The sequence below is a fragment of the Cynoglossus semilaevis genome, chromosome Z, assembly GCF_000523025.1.
Source record: "Cynoglossus semilaevis isolate Cse_v1.0 chromosome Z, Cse_v1.0, whole genome shotgun sequence".
In the NCBI taxonomy this organism is placed as follows: Eukaryota; Metazoa; Chordata; class Actinopteri; order Pleuronectiformes; family Cynoglossidae; genus Cynoglossus; species Cynoglossus semilaevis.
Window position 1 is genome coordinate 843,767 of NC_024328.1, and position 11,845 is coordinate 855,611.

Genomic DNA, 11,845 nt, shown 5'->3' on the forward strand with positions numbered 1-11,845 from the left:
AATGCCGATCAATGATGCCAAAAATATCGCCAAGATTTTACTGCCCTGAAAAAAAAAATCACTCAAGGTATTTATCACTAATGGCAGGATATTTCAGACGAGTGCACCATTAATTGGCAGTGAGGACGGACCGAATGTTGAGCTGCATTTTACTGCACATTTGTGTGGTCTCCATTTACTACTATCTGCACCTGTCAAGTGTAGGTTTCTCTCCGAGACCCGAGGGTTGGAAGAAATACAGTGGTTTGATTATGTAATCAAGTACTTTTTAACCGTTTTTTATAAAAAATATTATAATAATATTAATTATTAATAACAGTAGATTAAACACTCAGTATCAGTATTCTACAATCAAAGTGGAAAAAAGGTATTGATAAACAATACATGTTATTAATAATTAATTATAATTGAAGTATTTACCCATATCTGTCTTTAGAGTGTACTTCTGTCTTATGCATTTCTCCCATTCCCAGTTTTCACGTACAATTCAGGAGCATGGTGCTGCTGCTTTCTTCCTCTCTTGTTTGAAAAAAGCAATTACACTGATAATTAGCCATAGGGACAATAACTGAACCAGTCCTTCATTCTAGAGAACATTCAAAAGATCTGTGAGCAACAATAATACAAATGACACAGGAAGGCAATGCAATGTGCTTTAGTAAATGTTTAGAATATGACTGAATTATTGAGAGCAAACAAATGAGCCTTTAACATCACCCAGCAACAACAACAACAATAATAATAATAGTATCCTCCATCATTATCTTCATTTCATCCTCAGTAATAGAAACATTCTCAAACAAACACACACCAGCAAATGTCTTCATATCATTCATATCATTTCCAGAAAAACCTCTACTTTCAAAGACAAGAGGATATGCTGCATCATCGTTTGAAAATCTGTGCACAGCAGTGAGAGGACAAACTGTTTAGAAAGTGTTTCCTGCTTCCCTTTTTTTTACAAGTATTTTCAGTGGTCAGCTGCTACGCTACCCATGTAATTTTGGTCAAATCATAATAAATGGTGAAATGTTGAGTTCCATGTGTTACATAAAATCTGAAGACCAGCAGTTATCACTAGGGATCCAACCATGATCCTTGCTGTGAGCCAGGACCACATATGCCAATGTACATTTTTTTTTCATTTCTGTAGATCAACAGGATCATGTATCTTTTGCTAATCTAACTTAATTTTATAAATGCGATTGTTAATGAGTGTACACCTTCTTGACATTTGAGGATTGTGCTTTTAAAAATCGTTTTGTGTGCGTTATGTTCAGGCCAACGATGCCTCAGGGAACACATGGAACTGGCTGTACTTCATCCCACTCATCATCATCGGCTCCTTCTTCATGCTCAACCTGGTGCTCGGCGTGTTGTCAGGGTGAGTACTGCCTGTGATCCAGAGCTGAAATCGACTTCCTATTCACACAGTATCACTGACTTCCCATCATGGTCCTTGTAGCTAAAACCTTTTTTTGTATTTTAGACATTTACTTCTGACCAGACTGGACTAATCGGTGACATTCAGATAAAGCGGTTTAAAAGACAATATTTTGTCTTAGCTTTATTTAATAGAACCACACACTCTGTGCTGTTTTAATAGCATATGCTTCAACCCTATGGGGGAGTGGGGTTTGTGTAAACCAGTGTGTTTGGTATTCATGGAACTGTTTCACTTGGGTTTATCTGTGTTTGCCAGACAGGAGCAGCTATAAACTGTCCCAGCGTCCAAAGCCTGTTGAAAGAGGGCAGAGTATTTCTACACTCTTATACTTTTGGCCTGTTGCTGTGAAAACAGTTACTTTATGAATGCAACTACTACTGCAGTCTGTCAGTTAGTCAGACAGTCAGTGACAGTCAGTGACAGTCAGTCAGTCATTTAATTAATTGTCAACTAATTAATGATCTACAACAGAATAAAATATGAACAACAGCCAAACATAGAAGTCCACAGTTTCAGTATTTTATTCCCGAGGACATTAATTATAGCGGTCAGTCAGTTATTTGTTCATAACTACAACGTTATCGCAACATTTTTTCACACCTTTTTAAAAAAAAAACTTAATCTCCTTACCCAATGTGTCTGTCTTTTTCCTCTGCTGAAACTTGAGTCAACCGGTTTGTGTTCTGTTGTCAGTTTTTTTTGTTTTGTTTTGTTATTTATTTTCAGTTTGTTTTCAGTTATGGTTCTGGCATCAGTCTATCAGGAAGCTTTCATGGTCTACCATCTACTCAATTGGTGCTGTCCACTGAACTTGAACAAGTATGGTTTAGCATAATTTAAAAAAAAACTGAGTCTGACTGAGTCCTGAGCTGTTAGCTGATGTCAGTCACGATAATATTTACCTATAAAGCCCTCCAGTCTTTCAAGTGCTAAGAAGGATTGCATCAGTGTGTTTCCAGCGGACCACAGATGTCAACACTCCACTTCATCCAGAGTCTGTGCTGTTTAATTCACCAGTTCAGGCAAACATCCACATTATGCAGCAGCTTTGATGAAATATTCATGAGTTATTTCAACGCATTATTCAAGTTTTAATACAGGCCTACCTCACCATGACAGTGTGTACTGTGCACCGTGTGGCTGCAGCAGTTTAGTTTCATTCTGTAGAAAACATTCAATCCCTCATTCATTAAACAACACAGATAGCAGGACAAAGTAGTGAGTGTATCATCAGCTTTATTAGGAGTGTTGTCCTTTTTCATTGATTCACTCTGCAATGTCTAATCTCTCAGTTTCTATCACGAGTAACATAATGTTTTCTCTTTTTACTGGTGACAGAATTTTTGGGATGGAAATTGGTACAGTTGATTTTACAGATTTTTCAATATCAAGAGGTTGGATGGATGATGGATTGTTGGATGGATGGATTGTTGGATGGATGGGTGATGTATTGGTGGATGGATGAATGATTGATTTGTGGATTGATGAATGGATGGATGATGGATTGTTGGATGAATGGATGATGGTTTGGTGGATGGATGGCTGCACTGTTAGATAGTTGGGCAGGTGATGAGGGATGGATGGATGGATGGATGGATGGATGGTTTCATGAACACAACACATCAAACACTATTTCCAAAGACATTGTCTTTTGTCCTATGTGGTTGTCCTCATGTCCTGACTGCCGCCTCACGTCTGTCATGTAACAGTTTTAAAGGAATGAGCTAAAATACAGCTTAGTGCTATCTAATCTTTTTTTACAGATTACAATATATAACACTGTAAAAAAAAAGGCTTTAATCTTCATAATGCAAACCTCCGTTCCTGAAGAACAATAAGTTCTTAGCTGCACTATTGTTTACTTAATTTTTAATTTTAATGGCATAATTGGATGCAGTGGAGAGTGATGTGTGATGAATACAGTGCACAAACTGCAGAGTCAGCACAGCTCAGTTTTTTAAATGTGTCTGTTTCACTTTGCAGTCCTTTTCTCTAGTCTCATAGTTTCCATTACATAATAAGAGCTACTGCAAACTGACGCAAACAATTCCAAATAAATAGGTGTCTTGACTGAAGGAAGCTTGGTACATTTAACATGTTAAGGGTTTACTGAAAATTACACAATGTATGTATGAAAATGTTTTAATCCCTTAAGTTTTACTTTCTTATCTCTGGGAAAGTAATCTTCCATTCCCATTTAAATATTCTTAAGCTCTCACTAATATAATACAGCAGCAGAGGGTCAGAGCTGCAACAGAAGTGTTCTCTCTTTTATTTTTACTACAGCAATTGCATTAACTGTGTTGCTCTTACATTATATTAACCACATACTGGTTTTTATTTGCTCTGTTATATGTAGAATGAATGTCTACAGTATATTAATAGTTAGAAGCACTAAAGGCTCTCCTCCTCCTCACCCTCCTCCTGAATCCCTCTCCCTTCTGTAGCTACATCTATCCTCCCCTGACCTATTTCCACAGCTCCACAGCCACAGCAGTGTTAAATGAGGTCTGAGAAAAACACCAGTCCAATTCATTGTGTATCTGAAGTCACTCTTCAGATTACAAGTCTCCTGTACTTTGTCTTGAACTATCTGGTTTCTACCAGGACAGAAGAAAAAAAACATTACACTTCTAGCAAAGTGCACATTTTTACTGTAAATCCTAATATTTTATATTAATATTAATTTATTTAATATGTATATGTATATATTATTTATTTCAATTCATGTTAAGTTAAAAGTGTCCCAAATCTTTTGGCATACCCATTAGTAATTTCTTCAGTTGGGAACATAGCTAACAAACTTTATGCATGAATGTACGTGATGTGATGTAGAAGAGGGAAGTCAATGACTCAATGAATGTGTGCATGTTCACAGTGAAATACCCTTTTAATCATGCGGAACTGTGAGGGAGGAAAAAAGAAAAGAAAATCAATTTTGAGGAATTTGTGGAGGTCAGCGTTGAATGGCCACAAATAAATCAATCTGCAAAAATGAAAGAGATCATTGAGCTTTACCTGAAGAGACCAATGTTCCTATCTGAAAAAAACATAGCCAGATCTGTCTTGGGCATGGAGAGGACCCAAGAGCAGCACAGCCAGGTCTTTTATTTAAGCACACAGGCTCACCTCTGTTAGCACAAGTTGACGAGCAATCAGGAAACAATAGACCAGGAATTGAAGTCAGAGACAGCAGACCAGAAGGCTGGTGGGTTTACCAAGCCAGAGGCAAGGCAAAGGTCGAAGCCAGGTCAGGTCGATATCAGAGAAGCGGTCAGGAAGCAAGTGCTGGAAAGTCTGCGTAGGAGCGGTGACAAACTGGCAAAGAGTGAAAGAAGTGAAGCTGTACATTTACATCTAAGACACGTGTCCAAGACACGTGTCCAAGACACGTGTCTGTCATGAAACAATCTATCATACAGCGAGTCCAGTTTTCTGTGGCACAGTAGCCAGCTTTCTTTTACTTACTGATCGTTCACTTTATATCAACAAAGGAAAATATTTGCTGACACTTTAGTTTTGTTTGATCTGTATGTGCCATAAGTGGTTCTAAGTATGATCATGATGACAGTTATCTAGCACTATCTAACAGGTGACAAGGTCACCAGCATGACCTCAGATCTTCTAACCTCTGCATTAGAGACTTACTCTGAAGGATTAGTTTATTTTACACCTTAGGCCCTAAAAACCATCACGCTACCTGTATTTAAAACAGGTAATTCAGTTATCAGTTATCTGCTAACTGTCATCATCATATTTGTGGATATTCTCAGTCAGGTCATCATCATTAGGTCATCATAATATCTCAATTTTAAAGTAGGCAAATGGATTCACCTGAAGTCAGTTTAATGTTAGACGTTTGGCCTCTCCTCCAATCATTTGAGTTGAAGAATTGATGAAGCCTATTGAAACTGTTTTTATCACCAGTGAAGATGTGTAAATGATAACAGAATTTTATTTTTAATGTTGTACATGTGAGGTACTTTACTTATTTAAACCTAATGTAATGAAACACTAACCTAATTATGAAACAAAGAGGCTCCTACTATGGAAACTGCTGTTGTCAGCTCACTCAGTGTTGCAGTAATTGATTTCTACACTAATCTGTCACAAAATCACTTCCGCTGTTGTAACGGAACTGTTTGCCTTCACCATAAAAAAGATGAACCTTGTTTATTGATAACTATTTAAAATGAGAAAGAAACATAATGAAACACAAATGCAGAAGTCAATATTTATATTCATAGAGGTGGTGCGTTTTTAGGTCATTACTCTGTCTGTATCTTTTGGCTTCTACACGTAGTCTTGTTAGCTGTGCACTTACTCACTGCCCGGTGCTCAGCGAGGCTGATCTGAGACAAGCCGGGCATCTGAACAGAAGTTGGTTCTTCCATAGCCACGTGCTGGGAATTGAGATGCTATTTTAGGCTCAAACTATGTGTAAATATCGTGTATCAACTGTGTATCAGAGCAACGATAAATGGATGTACGTTATTAACGTGATTAACATTTTTGACAGTCCTAGCTTTTGTCGAGCAAAAGCTTCAGTGGGCAGCTATCCTTTAAGCTGCCCCCGTCAGTGGCTGCCCCACTGTTCCCTGCTCTCTGTTCACTCCATGGCAGATATCACGTAGCCTCATGGTTACTTTGGAGGTAAAAGGTCAGCGATGCAGCCTGTCAGGGTGATCCATGCAGGGTTGAGAAGCTGCACATGCTCACTTTTCCTCCCTAGAGGAGGTCAGGGCCACTTAGTTTTTTACTTTATCAGAGCAGTGAACAGGCGTGGATGAGATGTGGCTGGTATTAAAGTTTAAAACAGCTGTCACACAAATATGCAGAGACTTGGAGGCCGTGATGGTGACACTGGCTGTTTGGACAAGGACTCAAATAACAAAAAGAATTACCTACAATTCACTTGTTGCATTAAGTTGAAATAGATTTATGTATTTAAAATTGTATTTTATGGAAAACATTTACGGTATAAACATTGATATGTCATTATCTGTAGAAGATGTGGGCATTGCAGGTGTGAATGTATTGTTTGGATTCTACAAACAGAAATATGGGTGAAAAGAGTTGACCCAGGTGTAGCCACAAGACTGGCAGTGCAGCGACTCACGGGCAGAAGGAAAATTAAGAGAGAGAAGAGAAGTCAGACAAGGGCCACAAAAACCACAAAAACAGCACACAGTCTGATGTTTGCACTGGAGCTTAGATAACTGCAGGGCTGATAAGACGTGCGTGGATGGGCACGACTATGAGGTCAGCAAGGGAGGAAAAGGTCCAGAGGTCAGGTAGGAGGCCAACAGTAAATGCTCAGTCAAGTTTTATGGATTTAAAAGTAAGGTAACAACAGAAAAACAACAACAAAAACAAAAACAGCAGTATATTCAGTCATAAATCTGCAGAAAGAAACCTCTCACCGGCAGAAATTATATTTAGCTTTTAAGGCTAATTAATTGCCACAGGATACAAAAGTAATCATGTATTCATGACTTCACACAGTCATTTAAATAGACTAAAGAATCTTGAATATCATGTGGTTAATAATTTATGAAAATGTCTTCATTTCTTCAGGAAATGTAATAGAACATAAACATGTTATAGATTCATAAATTATAGCCAGTGGACTTACAGATAAATTGGAGTGTTTGAAATGAACTCTTTAAGTCTTGTTTGTTTACAAAAGACTGTTCAAAAACAAATCTGTTGAGCTCATGTTTACCTGCCTTTATGTAACATTTGTCTTCTTCCAAATACAAGTGTGTAGTGTGACTACAAGTGTGACTCTCTGTATATGTGCTAGACAGTGTTTGTGTGCGTGTAGCTGTGGTACTGTGAGATCTGGCAGTGATAACACACACAGGCTCACAAACAAACACACTGGTAACGTGATACACAGGGAGGGAGAAAACCAGCCGCTGAATGGGATATAAACACACTGTCAGGCTCATATATAGAGAGAAACACCCTGAGGCAGTCAAACAGTCAGCCTGCCACTGCAATGCAGACCAGAGCTCCCCCTCTGCTGTGTGGGAGACACACCAGTATCTAACAGGAGGGGGCGGAATGGAGAGATCCATCACATGGCCATTTTTATTCTCCTCAATCTTCCTCTCTATCCTCTCCGTCCCCGTCTTCTGTTTTTTTTTTATCCTTTATTTCTCTCTCTCTCATCTCACTTTTCTCTGTCGTCTTATTCCTCTGCCTTCCCCCTTTTTACAGCTTCCTTCTGAAAACAGACAACAGCCTGATGTTGGCACAGCAGCACTGAGGTGATCAGCAGCATAGGGTGACTAAAATTTAACAACAGTGGTTTACGAGAGGATGAGAGAAGTTTGTTTGTTTGTTTTTTTTTTGATTCTCTTGTGATGCTGGGGGTCAGTGGTGGCTTAGTGGTTAAGGAAGTGGACTTCGGTCTGGAAGGCTTCAGGTTATAGTCCACCAGCTTCCAAGTTAGCACTGAGGTCATTGTCCCCACACACTGCTCCCCAGGTGCTTAAAGCTGCACACTGTTCACTTTGGTGATGGGTTAAAAGCAGAGGTCACATTTGGTCACTTTTCTTTCCTTTATTAATACAGCTACAATAAGCAGTACATCATGGAATGACAGGAGTACCATGCATAAGCCGTGCCCCAAGTTCAATGGATAGATATAAATAGTAACTAATAAGTTGCACCAACTTTAATATTTATTTTCAAATTTTATACATATGTTTATGTATTCTAGTGGCGCTTTGGCCCAGAGGCAATGTCTCTGTCATTGGTGTGGAACCCCAGGGTTCACCTCCTGGGCAAGTTCGAATCCCGGTTAGGGCAGTTGGTACCTTCCAGTGGACTCACCACCCACAGGAAGGTTTGGTATGGTGCAATGTGATTTGGGTGGCAACTGCTGCCCCCGCGACCCGGTAACGGATAGACGGATGAAGATGGATGGATGGATGTTTATGTATTCTGGCTACAGCGCAGTGATAATAAACCAAGGAACTCACTCACAAAAAGCATGTGCTTCTTTATTAGAAAATATATGATGTGACTTTTGTATTGACTACAAGTAGACTGACACCATATGCTCAGTACACATTGATTTATAAAATGAAGACCTCAGCCATGGCTTTATTTCCTTGATACAGTTTATGTGTGTGCAGGTCAGCAGGTCTTCAAAGTTGTTTGTCCTCAGCGTATTCTGCCCAGTCTGTTTGATTTTAATCTTGTCAGGGCATTAGAAGTAGAACAGTCTTCAGTCTCACAAGCGCACATCACCGTAGTCCACGTGGACAGTTATGAGCTTGTTATCGTAGCATGAGAGACGCCTGCTGTTGATGCTGAGCTCAGCTGATCTTTTCTACAAAGTGACAGGACACGCACTCTCTGTGTGTTTATCTGCTGGAGGTTGGAGTGCTGTGCAGTAGAGCTGCCAAACTACTGCTGGGTCTGTGTAGGTTTGTCATATTTAATAAATGTGTGTGTGTGTGTTTTGTGTCTTTTCTGCAGGGAGTTTGCCAAGGAGAGAGAACGAGTGGAGAAGAGACAAGAATTCCTGAAGCTCCGTAGACAACAGCAAATAGAGAGAGAATTGACTGGATACCTAGAGTGGATCTGCAAAGCAGGTTGAGACGCTGATAATCAACCAGAGCTTTTTTTTCAATAATCATCAATTGACTGTAATTGCTGTTATAGTGACTTATGACTTAATTACACCTACTTCAGATTGGAGTGTCGTTATTTGTGTTTCAGAGGAGGTGATGTTGGCTGAGGAAGATAAAAACGCAGAGGAGAAATCGATGGATGGTGCCTGGTACAAAAGGAAACATAACAACTCAGGTGATGACAGCAGTGCTGCATATTTGGTTCTCATGAGCTTAGAAATTGGTATGACAACTGGTTCTAGAAGCAAACCCATGGACATCGACAAGAAGTAGCTTTTAGCCACTAGGGGGCGATTCCTGTGATTGTAATAAATAATCTCACACGGCCCACCCAAAATGACTTGGTCTGCGGGCCCTGAGTTTGAAACGTGGGATTAAGACTGATGTCACTATTAGCAAAAACAGATATTTATCCTATTTAGGACAACGGGACATGAAAGTGACCCTCGTTGGATTAAAAAAATGTATACATTGCTGTTCAAGATGTAATTTTAAGTGGTTACAGGTGACACATCAGTGACATTTCTGTGTCAAATAAACATTTAGGTCTTAAACTGGGACATAATTTTCCACTGTTATCCAATGTAAAACCATTGCTCTGTGTTTCTGTGCAGTGTTAACTACCGGTTAACAATTACTTCTTGTTAATTGAACACACAAGGAGTTTTGTTTTTATGTAACACTATGTATGGCGACTGTTTATTTTGTTCCCTAAAGTTGATTAGTAACTTTTCGCATTCTAAAAGGTTAATGGTAGCGGTGGGATTTAAACCCACGCCCCCGAAGAAACTGGAGCCTTAATCCAGCGCCTTAGACCTCTCGGCCACGCTACCGTACGGTTAATGTGTGGTACTTTTTGTATTACAGTGTGTTTTTACACCCTCGTTGTAGACGTGCGTTTATCGTCAGTGACATTTGTGCTAAACTGAACAATGACTCTGTCTGCGGGTGACATAAAAAAAAGACATTAGAGTACAGCTAGAAGTCAGAGTTTAAAAGACCGACGACCTTCACACAGGTTCAAAGTTCTCAAACGCCAAAGTTCATTGTAAATACAGCACCAGCAGCTGGTGGCAAAGATGATTAATATTCATATTCATATTTATACAAATACGACCTTCTCTATGTCCATCGTACCACGAGTTTGTTCAAAGTTTGTGCAGATTTGTGTTTGTATGTTTCTATATGTATATATATTTATATATTATTTGTTTATTTGCCATATATAATTGGTATTATTGCATTTGTTAAAATAGTTATGTTAATGCTTTATATAAATATTAATAGTATATATTTACTTTTATTTTGCAGTGCTAAAAAGGACAAAGAAGAGCAAAAATGACCTCATCAATGCAGAGGAGGGTGAGGACCACTTCACGGACATCTCATCTGTTGGTGAGGATAATATAAAATACAATAATATTTTTTCAGCAAACAGCTGGCATATTACTGCAGTGGTCCTTATTATACGGCCTTTGGCTATATGACCAGTGATATGCAAACTTCTTGTTTCGACTGAAATTCTATTAAACAAAAAAAAACGATAAACCTTGATATATGACACTGTACAAAATAATTTCAATTATAACCTATTGACGTTAAATTGTCTCTTTATAAAGAATGTCAGAGGGCTGGGAACAATCAGGGATGACATTTTTACTGATACACACAGTTTCTAGAATAGTAATGTTTAAGCATTGGTTGTTTTTTGTTAAATATATGTCTAAGAATTCTATATAATTGAGAACTGCTGAAGCTCACAAACAGAAACTTAGACCAAGATGATTGTCAATGATTATTGTTTAGATCTCTGATCTTTGTAAAAAATGTTCTCATTCAGCCCCTAGGAGTGGATATGTAGTTCTGTCGGTGAAGTTTTAACCTCTGATTAAGAAGACTTTCACAGCTGTGCTACCGTGTAGTTAAAACTTTGATTAACCTCTGTGGGCTGCAGTCTGATCTGTTTCTACACCTGTAGAACAAAGATAGTCGTTATACTAACTGAGACTGACACTCTCAGTCAGCTACAGGTTAACGACTCAGTCATCGAGGGGTTGGAGTCACACCAAGCTAGAAAGCTACTCTACTTTGTAATGTTAAATTAGTCAGTGTGGCAACAAAGGACAATTTCAAGACAAAGACAGACTCTGGAGGTCAAGCTCATAAAAATGATTTTACAGTATTTCAGGAATAAAGATCTACTGATCCCGCTACATGTGTTTGCAAGTACACAGTGTGTTTCCAATAGTGTGAAAAATCAGGGAATAAAAGTAGAAAACAAACATACAGTAATGCCATACCTTAAAGATGAACCTGCTAACACTTACCATTGCTCATGTGGATTTTTACCTATATTTAGACCTTTTTCTAGGACATTATATAAGTCAAAATAATATTGCAGTAGGAATGAAAAGAAAATAACAGGCAGAAGTGTAGGACCTCAGGTCATAGAGCATGAGTCAGATGTCAGGACCAATATAGTGCAGGAAATAATTAGCCCTCAGGTCTTCCTCTGCTTCTAACAGAATCATTTTTCTTCTCAACCGTTGTGACTCGACATCTGGGCTTGATTTGAGTTACAGGAGGTTTATTATAGAACTGGCTAAATGAAGGTAGGCACCCTTTGAGGGGGTAAAAACCACAGAGCCAAACCATGATGGTTAAAAAAGAGTTGCAGGTAGCTCAACACTAACGCTCTTCTGGGTTGGGACAATAGTTACTTATATCACTTTATAACATTTATGTTATA

General features: G+C 38.7%; 1 protein-coding gene and 1 non-coding gene across 8 annotated transcripts in view; one reads left to right on the plus strand and one right to left on the minus strand.

Moving 5' to 3' along the window:
* The window catches only part of cacna1ba (calcium channel, voltage-dependent, N type, alpha 1B subunit, a), an 81,579-nt gene that overhangs the window by 32,387 nt on the left and 37,347 nt on the right, over nt 1-11,845 (plus strand). For all 7 annotated transcript variants that reach the window (XM_025052984.1, XM_025052985.1, XM_025052990.1 and 4 more), the window contains exons 7-10: nt 1,281-1,384; nt 8,942-9,057; nt 9,185-9,271; nt 10,408-10,491. In XM_025052984.1, the coding sequence (XP_024908752.1) occupies nt 1,281-1,384; nt 8,942-9,057; nt 9,185-9,271; nt 10,408-10,491 (391 nt within the window). The remainder of the gene's footprint in view (nt 1-1,280; nt 1,385-8,941; nt 9,058-9,184; nt 9,272-10,407; nt 10,492-11,845) is intronic.
* trnal-aag (transfer RNA leucine (anticodon AAG)) lies at nt 9,848-9,929 on the minus strand. The gene has a single exon. It is a non-coding gene; the product is annotated as a tRNA-Leu (tRNA).